The sequence below is a fragment of the Gymnodraco acuticeps genome, unplaced genomic scaffold, assembly GCF_902827175.1.
Source record: "Gymnodraco acuticeps unplaced genomic scaffold, fGymAcu1.1, whole genome shotgun sequence".
NCBI classification, from domain to species: Eukaryota; Metazoa; Chordata; class Actinopteri; order Perciformes; family Bathydraconidae; genus Gymnodraco; species Gymnodraco acuticeps.
In genome coordinates, this window is record NW_022989843.1 from 2,270,361 (window position 1) to 2,294,329 (window position 23,969).

Consider the following 23,969-nt stretch of genomic DNA (forward strand, 5'->3'; position numbering starts at 1 on the left):
AAGTGTGTTAGGTCTAACTCTTAGTGTATTTTGCTCGGCTCAACAATCTGTCACAGCGGCGGAGCTGTGATCATGCAGAGCTGCGTGTTCTCCGTCAGCAGCAGCTGATCTGATCTCTCTCGCGTGACTTCACTCGTGTTTATGTCCAAATCTATCAGATCTAGCTAGTTCTAGTTAATGCCTGCTTATCAAATCATGGTCAAAATCCCATGCTCATAAAATGCTCATATTTTTGTTTCTCTTCATTCCCATAGCCCCAAAATAAATAAATATACAAATATACCAATTTTAGGAAAAGTTACGAAGTTTGAGCAGTGTGGGTTTTATATGAACAGAGTTACACATATCTCAAAACGCAAAGTGTAATAACTGTAGTTGCCTCCCTGTCAGAATGACAAAGCTCCTCAGTGAAGCTCAAGCCCATGTTTCTCACTACATTGTAAGTACAACTTATTAAAAAGATCAGTTCAATGCAACTAATGTCGTCTTAGCGTTATTGCATGATGTTAAAATTGGTTTGCCATGAATTTAGTGATGGATTGTAAACATTTGAAATGTAGCATTTAAGTGTTTCTCAGTTACAAGGTTGTTGTTTTAATAAATCAGACACTGATGGTGCAGTACTGTACCTCTTTATATAGGCATTTGTTTTTTTTAATTAAAAAACATTAACTCTGTCCTAAATAAAACTAAATGTGGAATTGAATATAAGATTTAAACCAGCAATAAACTACTGAAAATTAAGGTTTTAGAACAGCAGCTCCATAACAGCAACTATTCGGAGCTTCAGGTGTGACGCTGTATCAACTGCTGTTTAAAGATCAAACATGAACTCTGAAAGAAAAATGTAACGCCAACATCGACTAAGAGTTGTTTAAATGCTAAGATAAAGTTAGTTAGTTTTAACAGTTAGTTAAAAGGAGAATTTAAACATCTGTATCCCTGACAATTGGGAGGCTCCATCTGCAATAATGATAATGTATTTATAAGCACACCTGGCCCTAATGAAGAGGACTAAGAAACCTACATCACAAAATTCAAGGCACTAACTTGCACACGCTTATTGTACCATTTATAACAGTTTATTAATGTATCAGTACTGTTAACCTAATCATTTGAATTACTGAAGGGATTGTATCTAGTTTATTTTAACTTTGTGTAATTCTTTTGTAGTTTTGATCATTGACTTAAAAAAAATACTAAGATATGGATTGCAATACATTTCAGTGTTTTAAGGGTTTAACAGCATTATAAATGAGAGTTAACAATGTGCAAAGCATCCACTGGAAAAAATGAACTTCTCATTACATAAGCAACTGGTAGAAATCGTGCAGCACTCCTCACAATAATCCGAGGAGGCATCCTCATTAGCTCAGTTATATTATTAAGTTCCTAATGACAGTCTCTTCTTACCCTGGCCAAGCCATGCCTGAAACAATGCCAGCGGTGATAAAACATGTCTTTGGCACCGCTGTTTCCACCTAAACTCATCAAGCAGATATTAAACCCAGACTCAACATCTCTCGTTAAAAAAAGAATCCATAGTTTATCCATAGTTTCCAAGCTGCCGGCACCGCAGTGGGAGCAAAAAAGTAAATCAGACCAACAATTGGCTGTGCTTCCTGTAGGCAGGGAGTCCAATAAATCTGAGACTCAACAGGGACTCAAGCAGACATTGATGAGGACACCAGATGAGTCCGGTTCCATCCACAACAAACGATATGGAGAAGATATAGACTTAACATGAACCCCTGCAGGATACAGAACACACTCCACATCAATCGAAGAGTTATGAAGACTCTCCAGAACAGCATCATTAGTGTAATGTAAGTTACTTACAACAGCCTGAAAACATTGGAAAACATGAACAAAACATCCTGTTATTCTGTTACTTCTGGATCCTCTTAGTTTCGCATGGAAACATTTGACTGTATTTGAACCCGAACACAGACACAAAGTCACGTTACACCGTCTACTGTGTATTGTAGGATTAGTTTTACTGCAACATTAAATCAAGAGACTAGGTCAGATTCTGGATGTGGGTCAAACCACTGTTTGAAAGCAGATACAGTTTCATATAAACCCACTTAAGGAACTTGACGGACATGCTTAACAGAAAGGTTCTGGGCCAGGTCCAAAGCCACAGCTGGCTGCCACAGGCCCGATCATTCACACACCTCTGACCCATAAACACAGCCTCAGTGAACATTACTGTCAGGCGCTGCGAACTGTGTTTAACATAGGTTCACTGGGGGAGTAACAGACGACCACGGAGATCATATTTCTAACAAGTTAAAGCTGCACAAAATCAATCTTTCTGCAAGAGAAGCTGTCTTTATGGCTGGGACGGAGGTCGCTGTACGCATGTTACCATTTCAGAAGAGTTTTAAGGAATGCGGAGCAGGGCATGGGGGCTTTAGTCTATAGGATTTTGCTCACAGAAGGTATATTTGGAGTGATGTGATATTCAGAGCATGTCCCCGAGTGAGAGCCAACCCTATACAGTAGCAGCGCCCGGAGCAGCAGCAAAGAGAAAGAGAGAGAGCTGGAGCTTTACTGAGTCCCAGACAAAGACAGCAGTCAGTGCCAGGTTTCCAGACCAGGGCAGTTAAACACAGAAAGTGACCCTTCAACCCATGCACACCCCTGGGAGAGAGAGATCGAGGAAGGCAGGATGGAGAGGGGGGAGGCTGGGCTGTCACAAGGGCTCTTTCTCAAGGTTTACCCACTTTGGAGGCTGCTGGTGTGCAAAACAAAAATGTTCAAGACTAACAGAGAATCATAAATGTTAATTGCGTAAACACCTAGGCTTGTTTATTACGAGTATAATGGGGTCATTTGTCTTTTATGAAGTTAGTCGCTTTATAAGCACCACGCTAAACAACTGTCACTTTGGAGAACTTAGGAGCAGAGTAAAATAACAAGCAGAGCCTAAAAGAACAAAACAAAAAGCTGTAATACCTTATAAGAGGGGAGAGCTAATTATTTGATGGAGGGCCATTTAAATCATTAAAATAATTGTCCACCAATATCCACAAACCCACTGTGAGTTATGACACCTGCAGTCAAACATCCCAGTCCAAGCATCACATTGTGTGTTCCCCAAGTTGTTTACATTTCAGTGCGTCACTGGGCCCAAGAGATCCAGGAAGAGGTAAACTCAGAGTGAACAGCGATCAGTCCTTAAGAGTGGAGAAATAAACTTGTGGCTCCGAACACCTGAACACACACTTCACTTCGCAGGTGCCTCTTTACACCAGAGCTGTTTATTTCAGATTTTAAACTTTTGAAATCCACATGAAAATATATGGTCAGTTTATAAAAAGGTTTTTTTATATTGCCACTTTTCTACTCTTCAGCCGCATTGCACAGACAGACAGGCAGTGTTTATAAAATGTGCAGAAGTCAATCACAATTAAGAAGCAATAACATAGATAATCTGGCAGAGTTTTATTGTGAAAGATGAGGAAAAAGACCACTGGAGTCGAGCCATGATGACACATACATGGGAGTAACTTGATTTCACTCTCACTCTTCCCTCTAACAAACACAAACTCTAGTCACTTGCATACAAGCAATGAACTGTTTAACTATTCTGGCAAACACTTCAGCTGTCCCAACAAATGTGTTTTCTAACTTTAGGTACCAGGATTAACTTGATTTTGGTTTCTCAAGAATTGACAATAAACTGTGATTTCACATCAGCGCCAATGACACTTCAGTGACATATGAACACAAACTGATAATGATCGTCAACTGCAGGTGCCTGAGTATAGTGAGGTATATGAAGTTACATAATTAAGCATTGGGCCTTCTTTTTGCACTTCATAGACCCCAGTAGTCACATGAAGCCTCGACTCCTCAGCGGGGGCTCCCATACGCACACAACAGTGTGGAGTGAGGATGTCGAAAGCCCCTAACCACTCAATCAGCTTCGAGTGGACATCTGACATTCCCCAACATACTGTCAGATATCAGGTTACATCACCGGCAAACATGCAGTTATCTCACTCCGATTGTCTCGCTGCTGCACAGGAGGCCCTGTGAATACATAATGTGTAATGGGAACAGTCTAATTTTAACTGTATTGTTCCACAGAGAAAAGCCTGTGGTAAAGTCTTCCATTTGCCAATCTAACCAGATGTGGCTTTAAGAAAAGAGTTGCAACTGAAATGAGGAAAACTGCAGAGTCTGTGTGAGCTCAAGTGAGCTGCTTTATTCATGACATCAACGCACATGCATCTAATGTCTGTCAAACACTGTGACAAGTTATATAGCAGGGACTGTGACTCATTTTGAATCAAAGGTGAAAGTGTCAACATGAATGGCTCATACAACCAAGAGCAAACAGTCACTGTGACAGGATGAAAAAACATCTGTAAATCAATTCGTTATTTCCACATCCGTAGATTACAGTACCTCTCAGTCTTACCTTTTTTGCCTGTCTTCTTGCGCATCCTCATCTTAGGAAAAGAGGGCCAGGAGTAGTTGAAAGGAGAGTCCGAGTCAGAATCCATGATTTGCTATCTTCAAGGTAATCTTTATCCAAACGGCTCAAGGTGTTAATAAATAAATGAGCAGTGCCTCAGTTTACATCCATTTCCCAGAGACAGCGAACTAGCTGCAGCGTTCACTCTCCTTTTTCCAGAGCCCCGCTGTAGACACTCTGACACTTCAGCAGTGAGCCAGCATGTTCCCCTCTGTCTCCCCCAGTCACCCCTCCCCCTAAGGTCCACCCCTTCCCCCTCGACAACTTTGCACTAACTGTCTGACAGAGCAGGGACACAACTCTGTCTTCTCCCTCTGATCCTTTCTACAGTTTTCTCACTATCTACAACTTTGTCCCATCTTCCTGACTGCTCTCTTCAAATCTGTAACAACATTTGAGTCTCTAAGTCTTCCTCTGGCCCCCCCAGTCACTCATCTACCAAACAGAGTACAGGGGAGAGGGAGAGAGATCAACACATGCTGACAGGAGCAGGGGGGAGGAGTGTATTGACTGCCGGAAAGAGTGACTGAAGGAGGGAGAGAAACAGAGAGAGACAAAGTCAAACAGAGTGACTTCAGAACCTACAGCGAAGACAAACACGAGGGCAGACAGCTTAGGGGAGGTGAGTCTCAGACCCGGGAGGAATCATTAAGCCTGTGAGTTCATGATTGCCTCGGAGAGACGCCACACTCCAAGGTACAAGACGTGCACCCCGAATATGCCAGATGCCACATCTGAACAGATTCCTTCTCGATCACTCCATTCTCTGTTTCTATATTATAGCATGTCAAAGCTAGAATGAGGGGGAAAGGGGTTCGGAGTGTGTGGAGGGGGCGGTCTGCCAGGTCAGCAGCCTCACCATGGAGACAGGAGTGAGAGCCGCTGCTGTTTTTTCTTTGGGTTTCCCCCCCCTCCTCCTCCTTTTCCCCCTCTTGCAGGAGTACAGTGCTCCATTGGCAGCAGCAGGGATACAAGTATGTTTAGCTAGAGGTGGTAAATGTGACAGAAAGGGATAATGAAGCGGGTTTAAGAGACAAATCAGACAATGGCACTTTGGGAGACGCCAAACATGGGTTTATAAATGCACATCAATGAAGGAATGTGATAAAAAAACAAACGAGAAAGGGGGATGAGAATGGGTTTGGTAGGACGAAGATATGCAGAGGACAGAAACAGAGGTACACTGCGACTATAAAGTAGTTTCTGTATGTGCTGGTGTGTGTGTGTGTGTGTGTGTGTGTGTGTGTGTGTGTGTGTGTGTGTGTGTGTGTGTGTGTGTGTGTGTGTGTGTGTGTGTGTGTGTGTGTGTGTGTGTGTGTGTGTGTGTGTGTGTGTGTGTGTGTGTGTGTGTGTGTGTGTGTGTGTGTGTGTGTGAGGAGGGGTGTTGGCACTGTACTGGTGAACATTAATGCTGCCTTTGTGGGGTCTGTGTGAGGTTTAATCCTTTTTTACGTTCTCCAATTAGACCCCTCAGCCGGGGTCACAGACTCTTGTTAGTGTTGCTGGCATGTCTCTCATCGTCTGTTGTCACCCTTCCAAACTATCCATATCATAAATCCCTTTCTCTTGCGCTCTCTCTTTCCAACTAATACACACACACACACCATTCTCACACTCCTCTACTCTGCTCTCCCTGGGGATCTCAAGAAGCTGGAAAACTGCATTCAGCACCGCCTTGGCAACCCCCATTCAGATTTGTTTTCACTTCCCTATAGCCCTTGCCCCCTTCAGAGCACTCTTCCCCACTGCCTTCTCCCTCTCAAATGCACACTGACAACACACACACATATCGACCTCCTTCCTCTCTCTTCCGCTGTGTAGAGCAGAGCTCCTCGGGATGGAGTGGCGTTTGCTGTTTGTTCACTAAACTCACATGCAAATGCTGACCTGGGAGGAAGGGACCCGGGGCATGGGTGCACAAGTCTGTCTGTTTGTGTTTGTGTGTGTATGAAGGTATTTAAGGGCAAGTGTGTGTTTTGGGTGGGGTGTTTGGATTTTGGGGGCATTAGGAGGGCAGATGGGGGGAGAAGCGGAGGGAGCTGGAAGCATGGAAGACAAGTGAGAGAAACTTTTCTACTATCAAACGTTTTTAACAATTACGCCTATATTTTAAACCTTTAACAACCTGCTGTGGCAAAACTGCATTTTATTTTGCTCATGTGAGTGAAGGTACAGTCATTTGAAATGGAGAGAGGAAAGAGCTGACATCAAGAAGACGGGGAAAATGACAGCTACGCTCAAAATTCCTCATCCCCTGCCGAAGCTCTGGCCATATAAGCTGTGTCTGTCTATTTGATGACGCATAAGCTCAATGATAAAAACAGTCTGGAATCGCAAACCTGCTGGTCACTCGTTATGCCCGACAGCTTAGAAATGTCTAATGAAGAATTGTATTTCCTCAAGCGTCAAATGAGCAATGTAATCCTGGAAGAGTTACATGTATAAAACCTGAATCACTCTGAGCCTGAAGTTTTTTTAAATATGGCAGTAAGAGGAAACTGAGGAGAAAACAGGATTTATGGGCCAGCCTTATTGGTCTGAACCACAAAACCCTTTGAAGGGACCAATCGAGGTCACGAGCAGTAACTCTACACACGCCAGAAAATATGAAAATCCTAAACTAGCCAACAAACACACACATTCACAAATACACACAGAACAAAATGGCTAAACCATATAACATGGAAAACAACGCTAGCCACAGGAAGTTCAGATTGCAGATGTCCAGTGCCAAGTGTTATAAAGCCTGAAGCCTCAGCTTATAACCACAACATTCTTACACTGAGGCATCAGTCCGCTCTGCAGCAATACAAGCCAATTATTAACCCGCTGGATGTTCCCACTCATTAAAATCATTCCCTTCCCGTGCAGAGGCAGATCAGAGTGGTCAACCTAAAGCCCCACATTTAGCATTCATCCCTGTCCCCATGTCACTGCTGGTGGGAAGAGGGTGACTCTGCATTGTATCTTCATGTCGGATTATCTAGATTCCTTCTTAGTGCCACCATCACTGTAAACACAGAGTGACACGACTCTAAAATCTCCAGAGAGGAGGGGCCAGAAGGAGTCAGGGGGCTGAAATGTGATCGTACAGTCTGTGGGGATGGTGGACAGCGGTGGTCATGTTTTAAGTTCCAAGTTCTGTTCAGGAAAAGAAATGTTTCCTGCAGATGGACTCGCTTATGGATTAGAAGCGAATTAGATCATTTCCTATGAACATACAGTAACACCACCTAAACCAACAGTGATCAGTTTCAGTCTGCTCAAAACAGGATCTACAGCTGAGGCAACGCAAGCTCTAAAATTAAAACCAAATCTAAAAACAGGCTTCTGAGAAAGTAACCTTGCTCTGAGGGGAAGCTTAAAAAGATGTTAAAAATAAAATCTTTACCAGATTCAAAGTGTGATGGGTCGTCCACCTCGTCCTCTTCATGCAGGCAAAACATCAGCAGCTCCTCGTAGTCCTGGACAGACAGAAGCGTTCAGCAAACAGCACACACATTTCCAAGGACTAAAGTAGAACTAAAGTACACAAACACAAGTGTTTGGTGAATGCCTAGTTGTGTGACAGAGCAACATCTAGGTAACCATCTGTATCACATAAAACCTATTCAATAACGAGAATCATGTGCACACGCCACACCTCTCAAAACATGAATTACACACTTGACCGCTCACAAAGTCGGCTATTCAGGGGCATGTGCAGGGTGCCAGCTTCAACACCTTGACAATAAGAGTGAAACAATGTGGAGCATTTAGGGATGGTCGGTGCCACCGGCTGATGCAGATGTTCATGGAGATTAAAGAGTTTTAAAATTAGAACAATTAGATATCCGGGACTTTTTTTTATGGACACCTGTTGTGGCAAAATAGGCACACACGTACTCTGGAGTGTTTTTGAAGGACATGTAACATATTGTATTGTCTCATCAAATAAAGCTGTTTAAACTTAGACAATTACAGTATGAGCTAACATTACATATTTGTTTTATTATATATTTAGTCCATACCTATGTGTGTGAAATATTATGAACCAATACTCACATTTTCTTCTACAGCAGCTCTTTTCATTTCAGAATACAGTGCTGAAAGAAGAGAAACGTACTCAGACATACAGCAGCCATTACACTTCAAAAGAGGCTCGAGTGGGCACAGATGTGTGTCACTTTTTAACAATGTATGTACCATGCAAAGTGGGTTTTTTCATAACCTGGGGAGACCTTACTGTGGCCTTGATCTACTTTCTTCTCATTTTACTACCATGTGCATCTCAGATCAAAGGACACTGTATGATTGCTTACCAGAAACCAAAAAGTGACGCACAGAAATTAGTGTATGGGTGGTTTGATATGGAGCCCCGGGTCACATTAATATAAAAGTATGTAAATGCAGGAAAGGGAAGTGGCAGCAACACCATAAAGGATATATAGGTTGGGAGAGGAACTCAGAGACAAAAGAAGAATCAAGCAGCAAAGAGTGAGAAAGGAGAAGATGTCAAATATAGGAGACTAAAAAACAAGCTTCTTTCTGTGCCTCAGTGGGATACCGTGAAACACATTCACTTAAGTCTGATACAGTGATGCCAGCTGGCTCTAAAGTGAGAGAGAGAGAGAGAGAGAGAGAGAGAGAGAGAGAGAGAGAGAGAGAGAGGAGGGACAGAGAAGAAGAGAGAGAGAGAGAGAGAGAGAGAGAGAGTGAGATACGAGAGACACGAGATACAATAGGCTATAGAGAGAGATCGAGGGACGATAGAACAGCGGAGATGAGCGAGAGACAAGAGACAGAGAGAGAGCGATAGATCGATCGAGATATATAGATATAGACATATGGTTACTCGGCTTTTTTCAGAGAGATGTTAATGTTAAAAAAAGAAATGGTAGATAAATAAATAAAATAGCCAACAGTTTGTTTTGTCCAAACAACAGTTAAGATGTCAAAATATATTTAATAGGCAAATGATAATACTACACACGCTTAGGAAAATTGAAAACACAGCATTGAGAAGCTATAATCAGCAGATTTTGTTTTGATGAATGAATCATTATAATTATAAATGACTGACATGTATTTCCTGTCAATTAACTAATTTAAGTTTATTTTACTCTACTGTTAATCAGGTTCACATAAGACACGTTATCTTGATGTATCTTTGCAACAGCAATACCTGAAAAACCCCACAGGAGGGCAGTCAATGTCAGCTAATAAAGCCCGAGTCAAGCCACAGTATGAAGCCTCATAGACCACTTGAACAAAGATTGGCAGACCATTGCAACATAAGAGTTCAGATTGAGGGTTAACCGGGCCTCTTAAATCCCACAAAGATTAAGAAGGTTAAAATAAAGTTACCGGTCTCGGCAGGATCATCCACCAGCTCCTCCTTCCCCGAGAGGGTCTCCACACGTTCCCTCCTGAGAGCTTTGATCTAAGGAGGAAAGGTGATGTTTAAGTCAGAGGATGAGGTCAAACTGAAGCATAGGGCTGGGAGGTGGTGACTCTATTCTTACTTTGTATGTGAAATTACATCATTTCTAACTAGCTTTATTTTGATGGTACTTTCAGGTACATTATTTGCAGTTTATAATTGTGTATCACCAAAACCTCAAAAGCGCAATTTCCTCCACTAAAGAAATCCCATCTCTCTATAAATTACAGCTGAATTGCTTCATTTTGTTTGGGTTGCCTTGGTTGGGGCGATGAGGGGGGTTCAAACCTTGACCCCAGCACCAGTTAACGTTGACAATTCACCTCTCTGAGAAAGTCCTCATCTCTGAGCCGGTCTCTGAGAAGCAGGATGTCAGCGTGTCGACTGTCCTCTGAGCTCCACCTCAGGTTCTGTCGGACGGTCAGAGTCAGGTTCCCCATATCATGACAGAACCTGAGCAGGCGGGACCGGTCGGCCCACACCTGGGACAGACCTGCTGGAGGCGTGGCCAGAGGGTTGGGGGGGCTGTAGCACAACAGGTGGGCCGGTTTAATCACAACCATTAAAAACATTAGGGTTGATGTTCAAAGAGAATATTGTTACACCATGAAAAATCTCAATAGAAAGTTAATTATTTTTGTTATGTGTATAATTTAATTTATGAAAAAAACTCTAAAGCACTGTCAGCATTTCAGATGATGGTGATTTTCGGCCATGTACACATACAGGTGTTTAGCACTGTGTGTAGTCATTGGCAAAATATCTATCGTGTCATATTTCATTTCATTTGTATTTGTTCCGTTCATGGTATGCACAAACTCAATGTATAACAATTATTTACAAAACATGTCTCTGTAAACACACCATACCCGAATAGGAGCAGGGAGAAGAAAATAATCTTATAAAACCTGCCCCTTTCTAAAAAATATAAATAGATGGTCTGTCCTTCATATTTTCGTATTCACAGCCAATCATTGCAGTATCGTAGGAAAATAAGAGAAACACAAAAACGTACAAAAAACACTTAATTCCCACTTGACAGTTAAGGGAAAACAAAAACAACAACACCAAAACATCACATGAACAAGGAAAAGTGCAACACCCTCATCTGAGTCCTACTTGAGTAGAAGGGGAAAGCGGAGCATAATAAACTAGTGAGACTAGATATCCAGCTAGATTTGCAATAAGTGTTGTCTTTTCCTGGTTTGAATGAGAGCTTTCCCTTACTGTGTGTGAACGCACTGCACTCAACGCCTAATGTTACAGCTTAACAGTGATTCATTTGCCAGTATCCCTGCCGTATAATCTTACTGTGTGAGCAGCTCCAGGAGCTCGGTGTTGCCGGCTGTCTGTGCCAGCTGCAGCGGTGTCACTCCCTCTTCGTTTGGCAGACTGACAGCCATCAGACCCCCCGGCTGACAAAGCAGCAGCTCCGCAAGCCGATACAGACCCCATCGCACGGCCATGTGGAGGGGAGACTCCCTGAAACTGTGCTCTGGAGATGAAGGAAGACATCTAATTCAATAAAATATATAACTGATAAAGGTAGGTAGGATGTTAACAGTAAGACAGGAACGAAGGGTGAAACGTGAGATAAAGAGTAACCTATCATGTCAAGAAGTGCCTCTTGATAACTCGTGATAATTAACCTAAATGCCAATGATTGATTTGTCCTCTTGCATAGCCCTGGGTATCTCTGCCCCACTGACACACTTAAATAAAAGTTTTTCTTAACAAAGTAGGGGCAGTTACTTATTTCTGTGTCTGTTACTCAATGCAGTTCAACCAGATCTGTCTCCAGGTGACAGACATGCATCAACACAGCTTCAGTCAAGCAGCTAGTAGGCTTGATCAAAGGAAAATTGTTAAACCCAATTCAGACAAAATAAAGGACACTTAGCTTAAAACCTCCTTGGTATATCAACTTAGTGAATCTTAAAATGTACTTCTTTGATTTGACTGTTAATCAAATATCTAGTGGGGTGTCATTAAGTAAGGTGCATGTTTACTATAACCACTGTTCCTTAATGCTGATGCAGTCTTTGGTAGACATATGTCAACAAGACTTTGTTGACCTCGTCCCATAACATTGCAGCAGCATTTGTCATTGATTTTCTAGAAATTCAGACAAAACATCTCAGTTATTGAGGCAACTGCAGAATTTCATAACTTGAATAACAATAGGCCGACAATCACCTTTTTCTCCACTTAGTTTTCAAGGCAACTTACAGAGATACAAAGCGGCCAGGAAGATGCTGTCTGAATTTATTTAGCATCACAGCCAGAGCAAGAAGAAAATATAACTAAATAAATAGAAATAGAAAAAATACACTGACGAGAGAAACATGCCATAGAGTCTACACTGAGGGATTTCTAATGGGATGTTGCTTAGCTAAACAGCAAAAGATAGCCTAAAACATGAAACACGATCAACACCTAGACAGTATTATCAAAAAACAATTATTCATCCCAGTTGGTATTTAACTGAAAAGGGGTAATGCGGTTTTATTTGAGATGATATATCATTTTGCCTTTGAATAATAGTGGACTACAGAAAGCATTAGGAATCATATTGATGAAAAAAGCAATTTCCCCCACATACTGTGCAGTGTGCAGCCAATGTGGCCAAACTGGAGCCAGGAATACGCTATTCTACTATTCTAGTCAAAGTGAAGTCACTTTAAGTGAAACAACAGCTCATAACTGACTAACATAAAGCAAGATTACCTTTATAAGTCTACGCTTTAATTCTAGAAAAAAACTCTGTCCAAGAATATTGTGTATAGAAAAAACATCTGCCAGCCTTCTTGACCTTTAAAGACAGATTCCACACATCTTTGCAGGCTGTATCAAAGGTATTCAATTGCACATTTTTCAGAGCTGCCCAGAGAAAATCAAATGATTCCAAGATCCAATCAAATATCTAACTGTTGATAAAGAATTGGATTTCTCCATTCCTTTAAAATGTAGAAAGCTCTATGAACAAAGCACCAATGGTTAGCTGGGATTGATAAATCAGTACAGCATCGGCAGTAGAATGATGATGTGAGCAGTGTTATGAAATGAACTGAAGACATTTAGAGGGAGACGCTGCAAAGAAACAGACTGCCCTAACTTTGTTAATGCTAAATCTAGTTTATTATTTATGTAGGTGGCCCTACACAAACACTTAGATCATAGAGACAGATGGTGACAGTCAACATGGTGGTCGGCACACACACGCACGCAAACACACACACATACAGATTTATTAGTCTCTGCCTAGGGCTACTTCCAGAAGGAAAGGCTCTATTAACCACATTATATGCTGCCTAATTGGCTTTGATGAGTCCAACAGAAGCACACATGTGACCATGTTCACTTCCGATTACACAGTAAGCATTGCAAATGGGTAGGATGGCAGAGAAAAGGGGAGGGGGAGTTGAAGAGTTCACCTTCCTAAGATATAGCTGGCTTTGAGTGTGCAGTGTGATGCTGAGAGATCCCTCTTTATAAAAAACAACATCTTTCCTTAAACCAATTTCTGACAGTTAAACATTACAACCTTATCCGTCTTCCTCAAAGCTGTATGCTTTAAGCTTATCTACCTAATGTTTCCTGTGTATACATTGTTGTGTAATAAAAAACAAATACTATGTGCTTTAGATAAACGTATCTGTGCAGGAAATCCCATTAAGCAAGATGAGTAAATCCTGCTCTCACCATCTCCGCTGTGGCTCCCTAGTACATTCCAGTTTTGGGGGATATCCAGATTTGCCATGGCCAGGGCAACGCGACGATCCATAGCCCAGCGAGAGCTCTGTTGGCCCAGATTGAAGAGGCTGCTCAGATCCTTGTGATCCCTGGAGCTAAGGCAATGTCCGTGGACTACCAGGTGCTCTGCCAGGTCCTGAGAAGAACAAAGAATAAGATCAATCCTTGAAACAGTCATGTGAAAACCAATGCTACACAACAAAGGTGAAATGTTTTAGTTTTTTCAAAGCAAATCATGTTTTCACTTAACATTAATTACAGAAAATAGAATTTTTCACCGTTTTAGAAAACAAGTTTTTTTAATATAAGCTTATTGTCATTGTTCAAGGATTCAAGGCTTGTATTGTCATTTGTACTTAGCTACAGTGTAGTTATCTTAGGTCACAGGCTCCTCCAACAGTGCAACACAATAAAACGGATAAAAGTTGAGAAAAGTTGTCATAAAGAATATGACAACAATAATCCATTCCCAAGCAGGTTATTTTAACCTTGGGTAAGCACAAAGTGTAAATGATATCTAACCTGAGCATCATCTTGGACATACTCCAGAGAAGCCCCGCCCACCCAGGTGAGGGGTGTGGTTTCAGAACACAGGTAGGCCTGCACAGACACCACCTCAGCCAGGTTATGACCTAAAAAGACACGACCCGTCAAAACACAGATTTTATTCAGAGCAGATTTGTATTTATTTTAAATAAAAAGAGTATTTATATACAGTCTGAGTTTGTAGGTCACCCTCTAAAAACACAAATCCACTGGTAAGGTCCTTAAAATATACCTTTTATGTTTCATCCCAGAGCCTCAGTGCATTATTGTGGTTCAAAATGTTATCAGATTTTCATTTTGTATGCTGAAAGGGCTTTTCTTTTATGGAGAAGACGACTTGCTTTTGATAGTGCCGTTATAGTAGAGTGCTCAAGCCTGCAGGACTGCCTGTTGTCTGTGTCAACCTACACAGAGGCTCAGTAATGTTGACGTATTGTTTATGGCGCTGTTTCCCCCCTGAGAGGAAGCTGATAAGATTCTGTGCCTTTCCAGACCTCAAGTCACAGACTGTGATTGTGCAAGTGTGTTTCCATGTGTGTGTGTGTGTGTGTGTGTGTGTGTGTGTGTGTGTGTGTGTGTGTGTGTGGGAAGATCAATATAGTGATATACTGTTCATGAGTTTCACAGACAATAAGAAAAACCTGGAGTTGTCAGATTGTGCAGTGGAGGGTTAACTAAATAAATTCTCCCTTTTGGAGGAAAAACATATTGACCTAATATACACACACATCAATATAGTATGATCTACAGGCATACACCGTAACATACCAGGAACTATAAAGCAGAGCATGACATCACTAAGAGCCCTGGTGACATGGACCAGTGTGGATCCTTCCAAGACAACGTAGACCTCTGCATCCTCGGGAAGCGAGTCAAAACCATCCAGCAGTGCAAATACTTTCGCCTGGCCCTAAGACAAAGACAATTCAGAGAGTTTGAAAGAGAAAATGAAGACGAAAGATGCTTGAGAGCAAGATATATTTCTATTCCTAAAGATGCAGGCTCATTTCTGTGAAGTACACTAAATCCCCTCACAGCATGCCAATTGAGGACCATAGAGCATTACCCCTCAATAAAACCAGGAATGTCTTGAAGTCTACTGCAAAGACCTGCCCTGATCCTAAAAGGCCAGAACACTTTAGACTTCTGACCTGAGGCAGAGAAAAGTGAAATAGGGCAGAATATTTACACTGATTTGTAGGATGATTACTGGCCTTTGACCAACGTGTAATGTGCCAGCCTCACTGGACTCTGTGAATACATCACTTTGTATTGCCGATACATATTGTAACATAACTTCAAAACCGAATCCTTCCACAACTTTCTTGGTTGCCTAAAACGGCTTATAGAATAATTTTTATTTCTACCATTGTTAAGTGCCTATAGCTCCCCAACAGCCTCAAAAGTGTGTAACTAAAATGAATGATCTTGAGTAGATAACGTCAGCCAATTCATCCAAATGACAGGGGCAGATTTTTTAGGTCAAATTGTCTCACCTGGCTTTTTTTGTTTCATTACCTCAGCCAGCTGGCTAAATGTGCTTGCTATCAGGCTAGTTGTATTACTATCTGTGGAGTGGATGTAAAATGACTAGCATGTTAAATTAATGGTTGACTACTAATGCAAAACCTCCCACCGCTTAATAACAATATTTGAAATACGGCAAGAACAATTAAAGTATTCAAAAGGAAGACAAGTTGTAAATAAGACAAATTCTCATCTTGTAAAATTTAACAGAAGGCTATTTAGATTCAGCAGACACAGAGGCAGTGGTTCCCAACCTGGGGCCAAAGGTCGCAGGGCACCAGGCCTCAAATTAATTTTATTTTTACATATAATTGTAACACAATACATGATTGTCAAAAAATAATTGATTAATTAATTTTAATAAAAATTCAAGTTAGTAGCTATTAAAGGCATACAAAGACAGAAATGTATAATTCTTTCTTTAATAGAAATGTTTCTTCTGCGTGTAAAGTGTCCAAACCAGGCCTTTCTGGATAAGCGCATTTTTAAAACATAGTCATTGTCCGTGCCGGTTTCAGTTGGATTATTTGTCACAGTTGCTCCGATCAGATCGGTCTCCTCCATTTTGTAGATTATTTACGACTTTTGAATCCACATAAACACATCGGCAAAATCCGGCTTACTTTGAGCATGTGTTTTAAACAGTTTAATCCCTTTGTGAATTGTTTCCCCTTGCGGTGTCCTTTAATTTCTTCATACAGCGGGAATCCAAATGAATTAATCCTCAGTCCAATAACCATCAAAGTCACTCCGATAGTGCTCCTTCATTACGCTTTCATCCTCTTAACAAAATACTTCACATTCATCCAGTTTGTGACAGTAGTTGTAGCATTTTTGAGACTTTTAAACTTTAATTACAGCTGTTGCGCCCCCCCCCCCTCTGTGTGTGTGTGTGTGTGTGTGTGTGTGTGTGTGTGTGTGTGTGTGTGTGTGTGTGTGTGTGTGTGTGTGTGTGTGTGTGTGTGTGGGGGGGGGGCGCAACTTCCAACAGGAGTCATTTAGGGGGACTCTTGGGAAAAAAGGTTGGGAACCCCTGATCTAAGGAATGCAACTCTAAATGTGATAACAAATCTACATTTTGGTCTCTACCATCTCCAGAGGAAAATATATTTGTACCTCACCAACGCTCACCAACAAGTGGCTTATGTTGCCAGTCTGCTGTATGTTGCTGGGCAAGCAATGTACCATGGGGTTACAAGACTTTTTTCTGTGTAAAACAATGTACTCAGTGCAGTGAGACTGACACAAACAGTACAGTTGCAGGAAATAAAACCAAAATAATTAGAGAGGCTGAAACATTTTGTTAGGCTGATGAGAACTTGAGTGTAAGGTTTTAATTATGTGTGAGTTTGTCACAATGAACAGCTCCTTTCTCACTACACAATGTAATTCAACCAATTATTGATATAAACATTTTGAATATTCCATCCATCCATCCATCTTCTCCCGCTTATCCGTGGTCGGGTCGCGGGTGTAGCAGTTCCAGCAGAGAGCCCCAAACTTTCTTTTCCCTGGCGACATCAAACCAGCTCTGACTGGGGGATCCCAAGGCGCTCCCAGGCCAGCGAAGAGATATAATCCCTCCACCTGGTCCTAGGTCTACCCCTTGGTCTCTTCCCAGCTGGACGTGCCTGGAACACCTCCCTAGGGAGGCGCCCAGGTGGCATCCTAACTAGGTGCCCGAACCACCTCAACTGGCTCCTTTCGACGCGAAGGAGGAGCGGCTCAACTCCGAGTCCTTCTCACCTTATCCCTAAGGGAGACACCAGACACCCTGCGGAGAAAACCCATCTCGGCCGCTTGTATCCGCGATCTCGTTCTTTCGGTCATGACCCATCCTTCATGACCATAGGTGAGGGTAGGAACGAAAATGGCCCGGTAGACAGAGAGCTTTGCCTACTGGCTCAGCTCCCTTTTCGTCACAACGGTGCGGTAAAGCGACTGCAGTACCGCTCCCGCTGCTCCGATTCTCCGGCCCATCTCACGCTCCATTGTTCCCTCACTCGAGAACAAGACCCCGAGATACTTGAACTCCTTCACTTGGGGTAAGGACTCATTCCCTACTTGAAGTGGACAGTCCATCGGTTTCCTGCTGAGAACCATGGCCTCAGATTTGGAGGTGCTGATCCTCATCCCAGCCGCTTCACACTCGGTTGCGAACCGATCCAGTGAGTGCTGAAGGTCGCAGACCGATGAAGCCATTAGAACCACATCATCTGCAAAAAGCAGTGGTGCAATCCTTAGTCCACCGAACTGCAGACCCCCTCCCCCATGACTACGCCTCGAAATCCGATCCATGTATATTACAAACAGGATTAGTGACAAAGCGCAGCCCTGGCGGAGGCCAACCCTCACCGGAAATGGGTCCGACTTACTGCCGAGGACCCGGACACAGCTCTCGCTTTGGGAGTACAGAGATTGGATGGCCCTGAGTAGAGACCCCCTCACCCCATACTCCCGCAGCACCTCCCACAGTAACTCCCTGGGAATTCGGTCATATGCCTTCTCCAAGTCTACAAAACACATGTAGACCGGATAAGCGTACTCCCAGGCCCCCTCCAGGATCCTTGCGAGAGTAAAAAGCTGATCTGTCGTTCCACGACCAGGACGGAATCCGCATTGTTCCTCCTCAATCTGAGGTTCGACAATCGGCCTGACCCTCCTTTCGAGTACCTTAGAGTAAACTTTCCCGGGGAGGCTGAGTAGTGTGATGCCTCTGTAATTGGCACACACCCTCTGATCCCCCTTTTTAAAAAGGGGAACTACCACCCCGGTCTGCCACTCCTTCGGTACTGTTTCCGACTTCCACGCAACGTTGATGAGACGTGTCAACCATGACAGTCCCTCAACACCCAGAGCCTTTAGCATTTCCGGGCGGATCTCATCCACCCCCGGGGCTTTGCCACTGTGGAGTTGTTTGACGACCTCAGTGACCTCCCCCCGGGAGATTGGTGTTGATCCCCCGTCATACTCCAGCTCTGCCTCTAACATAGAGGGCGGAGTTGTCGGGTTCAGGAGTTCCTCAAAGTGTTCCTTCCAACGCCCCAACACTCCATCAGTTGAGGTCAACAACGTCCCATCCTTACTGTACACAGCTTGGATGGTTCCCTGCTTCCCCCTCCTGAGGTGTCGGACAGTTTTCCAGAACAACTTTGGTGCCACCCGAAAGTCCTTCTCCATGTCTTCTCCGAACTTCTCCCACACCCGCTGCTTTGCCTCGGCCACGGATGAGGCTGCTGCCCTTCGGGCCTGTCGGTACCTTGCAACTGCCTCGGGAGTCCCCCGGGATAACAAATCTCTGAAGGCCTCCTTCTTCAGTCGGACGGCTTCCCTGAGTCCACCAGGAGGTTCGAGGGTTACCGCCCCTTGAGGCACCTAGGACCTTGAGACCACAGCTCCCCGCCGCGGCTTCGGCAATAGAGGCTTTGAACACCGACCACTCTAGTTCAATGTCCCCAACCTCCACAGGAATGCCCTAAAAGCTCCGCCGGAGGTGTGAGTTGAAGGCCTCCTGAACTTGGGCCTCCTCCAGACGTTCCCAGTTCACCCGAACTACACGTTTGGGCTTACCAGGTCTATCCAGAGGCTTCCCCCGCCACTCGACCCAACTCACCACCAGATGGTGATCAGTTGACAACTCCGCCCCTCTCTTTACCCGAGTGTCCAAAACATACGGCCTCAGGTCCGATGATACGATAACGAAATCGATCATGGACCTTCTGCCTAGGGTGCTCTGGTACCACGTACACTTATGAGCATCCTTATGTTCGAACATGGTGTTTGTTATGGCCAATCCATGACTAGCACAGAAGTCCAGTAACAAACCACCACTCCGGTTCAGATCAGGGGGGCCGTTCCTCCCAATCACGCCCCTCCAAGTGTCTCCATCATTGCCCACATGTGCATTGAAGTCTCCCAGCAAGATTAAAGAGTCCCCTTCAGGAGCCCCATACAGGACTCTTTCCAGGGTCTCCAAGAAGGCCGTATACTCTGAACTGCTGTTGGGTGCATAAGCACACACAACAGTCAGAGTTTTCCCCCCCATAACCCGCAGGCGTAGGGAGGCGACCCTCTCGTCCACTGGGGTAAACTCCAACAACGAAGCACCTAACCTGGGACTTGTGAGTATCCCCACACCCGCCCGGCGCCTCACACCTTGAGCAACTCCGGAAAAGAATAGAGTCCAACCCCTATCCAGAAGTAAGGTTTCAGAGCCGACGCTGTGCGTAGAGGTGAGCCCAACCAGATCCAACTGGTAACGCTCCACCTCCCGCACAAGCTCCGGCTCCTTCCCCCCCAGAGAGGTGACGTTCCACGTCCCCAAAGACAGCTTCTGTCGCCCGGGTCTGGTCCGTCGAGACCCTCCGCTTTCACTGCCACCCTTCTGGCAGCGCACCCGACCCCATCGATGTTTCCCGTAGGTGGTGGGCCCGCGGGACGGAGAAGCGGAGGTGTTGCCCACGTTGCCTTTTCGGGCTGGGCCCGGCTGGGCTCCGTGGCAAGCCCGGCCACCAGACGCTCGCCGACGAGTCCTCCTTCTGGGCCTGGCTCCAGAAGGGGACCCCGGGCTTCCTCCGGGCCGGGTATCCTCACTTCTTGTGTCGTCTTTCATGAGGTCTTTTGAACCAATCTTAGTCTGGCCCCTTGCCTGAGACCAATTTGCCATGGGAGACCCTACCAGGAACACAAGGTTCCAGACAACACAGCCCCCAGGTTCATCAGGGCACACAAACCTCTCTACCACGGTAAGGTGCTGGTTCTTTTGAATATTGCAACTTTAAATTATTCTGGGTCTTTTTGGTTGAACCTTTTACTGTGGATAGATTAAGAAAAACATAATGTTAGTTTCAGACCCGCAGAAGAAAAAAAGAGACATCTTCCAGGGCCACTGGCCTCCTTTGGAGAGCTGCCACTTTCCACCATCTCCTACGACCTGCAGGATATCAATTTGTCCAGCTACAATGTCCTCAATAGACCAGACAGCAATGCAACCACAAGACACACTGTGTGGGTTACTCTGGGAAACATATCAAACCACTGACATAGGAAGAAGTACAGCTGACAGGTTGAAGGAAAGAAGCCACACCAATTTTTTTTTTTTATTATAAGGCTTGACTTGAATTGCAATGAATGTCTCAGGTTAGTGTTGAATGATGTGAGAGTGAGGAGATTTTTTTAAGAAGTCTGGCTCTTTTTCTCATGAGAGTATATCTATTAGCCTTGAATCACCTCAACAGCTGACCTACTTTCTCACGCCATATAACTGAGAGGCTTTTTTCTTTACTCCTCTTGCTGTCTATGATAGCGGCACCGTGAGTAATCCTGGCTATCCCTCTCACCTAATCCTACCTTCAGGTTCATTTATGCACGTCTTGATCCCTAGTCTTTAAAATAGAGAACATCAGGTTTAACACACATTTTATATAATGTCTACAGATCTTTTCCCGAACTCACGTTGAGATTCCTCACCTCCGTGTGATTGACCACAAATCAATGATTTTTTATCGACCCATTACCTCCATCTTATTTCCATTAAATTCAGTAAGCAAATGAAGGTATGCAGGAATGTGAGTATCCTGCTCCAAGCCTCAAAGAGTGAAAAGTATGTCTGTAGACCTGTAAAACATTGTTCAACTTTCCTGTTTTAGTAGCTACCAGAGACGGGATCAAGTCATTTTTTCCAAGTAACAAGTACGTTTCAAGTCTTTGCAATCAAGGCCAAATTCAAGAACGACAGGTCATCAAGTCCTATGTCCTAAACTTTGTGTTTCAGGTCCTAAACAAGTCATATCAAATCAGCAACGGTACGTTAATTCTTAAGGGTTCTCTCCTACAACATGACTGGATGCTATCCAGTTTTTCAAACCAAGTGGATCTGGTGCACTCCGTGTCGGCTTTCTAGGAATGAATAGCAATATTGTTAGCTGAGAAAATTAAGGGGATTCATATTATTATTTATTTTTAAATAACATGCTTTCTTATTTTGGGCTTGGAGAGAGGTATCGAGTGTTTAAGTCATAAGGCCCAAGCCCAAGTTAAGTCACAAGTCATTTGTGTTTTAAGTGGCTTTTTGATTTCATCAAGTCAAGTCTAAACTCATCAAATGTGTGAGTTGAGTCCAAGTCATGTCATTCAATTATGTATGTGTGGGATTCTAAAACAAGCACAGTATCAAAGGAATTTCGGTTTCATTACACTAAATGGACAAGATCTTTGGTAGAAGGAAAACAGCCTTGAAAACATGTCAAACTAGAAAGGATTAAATTGACTGAACACAGTGTGATCAATGTCTTCACCCTCTGATCTTTAGAGAAGCATAAGCTCTTATTAATGTTTGCATACTTAAGTTCCCAAGCTTATATAAATAACAAAATACTTGAATGCAGTGTTGCCCTGTTTGGCTTCAGTTTTAACTTAAAGAAAATAGATCCATTTAAAGGTTTAACCAGATACACAACAAATCAAACGGATAGCAAATACCTTTCATACTCTAAATAAAATAAAAACATCACTGTGAATGAAGCACATAGTTACTGATTTGCTAGTCATACACACAAATGCCAGACTGCTATTGTTGCCTAACTTTCCTAAGAAACTATGAGTCAGTGCTTAAATAAATCAACAGAAAAACCCAGAGACCTTGCATTCAGACCATACGGTGCCCGTCTGTTCAAAGTCTAAAACATTTGTCTGCTGTCATCGTGGCATTTCATTGACCCTAATCTTATTTTAAAAGACTCGTACATACAGTGACTTTAGTGAACTTAAACATACTGTAGTGATGCAAAAACAGAAAAGTTGTATTTCGTCAGATATATTCAATGCATTTTAATTTAAAAAATGGTTTGGTCATAAGAACAAAATATCTTAGATCTTGAAATCATACTCTTTTTTTGTAAACCAGGCTTCGGATCTCTCAATGCATTCCCAACTCAATTTGCAGAGATTTCCCGAGGGATGACTAACTCTTGAGATGAATTGGAGAACTCATACTTGACTGCAAACTGGAGCACATACTCACATACAGAGGCACTTTCCTCCTGCTCAGCTCCATCTGCACAGCAACTGCAGACAAACATGGACAGACATTTGAGAGACAAAAAGGAAATCCAACACTCAGTGAAGCCACGTGACTCATTACTTTGGTTATTCTGCCTGCTCCTCTGATCCCGAAGAGATTATCAAACCTCATCTGGGCCAAGCGGAGTCAGGGCAGAGGTCCTCCGATGGGACAGCATCATCTTTTGATCTCAACTATGTGAATAATGATTTTAATGACGATGCTTTCTACCTGTGTGTAAAGTACCACAACACCAAAAATGCGCCAAATGATTTGCAGGCAGTGTGTAGCCAGACTACTCGTGCATGTGCGCTCGCCAGCTAAAGTAGGACATCGATTGAGTTTCACTGCTGCAGGATTCAGATCTGTTCTTTATCAGTGGCCGCTTCTTAAACTGGACTCAACAGCAAATACTTATTTCAACCATTTTACCAGAAAATGTTTCTTTTTTCAGACATGTTGCATTAAAACGCTATATTTTTAATGGTCAAAGCATGACAAAAAAAACCGAGTATGACTTCAGTGTGCTAGCTTTACAAAATAAAAACTGCTCATCACATGACAGTTGGGATAATGATGGGACTATATCGATGATTTATTATTAAATAGCACAAACTTGATTGTCTACTTTAAGAAATGTGTTTTATGTTATTGTTTGACTAGTGGTATAATGTTGACCTATTTAGCTGCAGAATAAATGTAAGGCTCGTTTTACAGCGCTATATTCGACCAGCGTTTACATGTTAGCAAACTGTCAATAATATAAGTAGGACTCACGTTGGAAAACAATTCAACAGCTGGAAGAAAATGTTCATATTATTGACGTACCTTCACAGCTCAAACTCCGCAAGAAACCTGACAATGGGCTTAATTTCAGCAAAAACAGGGCAGCTAACCCGGACACATCTTCCTGTTGCTCACTGCTAATTCAAGTGGCGCCGTTAAGCTTCAAGTTGAGAAATGGCGTTCAGTCGGCGCTACGGCTGTTTCAGTGTGAGCTACAGCCTCCACTGAGCGATTATCCTCCTCTCTGCCAGTGTTGGTGCTCCGTGTCTTCGCCTGGTGCAAATGCCTCCTCTTAATATGTGAAAGTTAACAGTTTCTTTGAGCTTACAGTGACCTCTGGTGGAAGGCCATAAAAGAGTGACGTGTGCAGAGAAAAGGGTACACGT

General features: G+C 43.2%; 1 protein-coding gene across 8 annotated transcripts in view; it reads right to left on the reverse strand.

Annotated features, from left to right (window-relative positions):
• The window catches only part of LOC117560301 (rho guanine nucleotide exchange factor 28-like), a 42,585-nt gene extending 18,683 nt beyond the window's left edge, over positions 1–23,902 (reverse strand). For 6 of the 8 annotated variants that reach the window (XM_034237185.1, XM_034237173.1, XM_034237181.1 and 3 more), the window contains exons 1-10: positions 23,626–23,902; positions 22,759–22,802; positions 14,979–15,120; positions 14,187–14,296; positions 13,614–13,800; positions 11,223–11,406; positions 10,235–10,436; positions 9,836–9,911; positions 8,534–8,574; positions 7,881–7,953 (exon numbers count right to left, since the gene is read on the reverse strand). In XM_034237185.1, coding sequence (XP_034093076.1) covers positions 7,881–7,953; positions 8,534–8,574; positions 9,836–9,911; positions 10,235–10,436; positions 11,223–11,406; positions 13,614–13,800; positions 14,187–14,296; positions 14,979–15,120; positions 22,759–22,791 — 1,048 coding nt within the window. In that variant the 5' untranslated portion in view covers positions 22,792–22,802; positions 23,626–23,902. Of the gene's footprint in view, positions 1–4,432; positions 4,712–7,880; positions 7,954–8,533; positions 8,575–9,835; positions 9,912–10,234; positions 10,437–11,222; positions 11,407–13,613; positions 13,801–14,186; positions 14,297–14,978; positions 15,121–22,758; positions 22,803–23,625 lie in introns of those variants that run through there. The other 2 variants (XM_034237194.1, XM_034237188.1) reach the window with 1 other exon arrangement.
• Between the last annotated feature and the right edge of the window lie 67 nt (positions 23,903–23,969).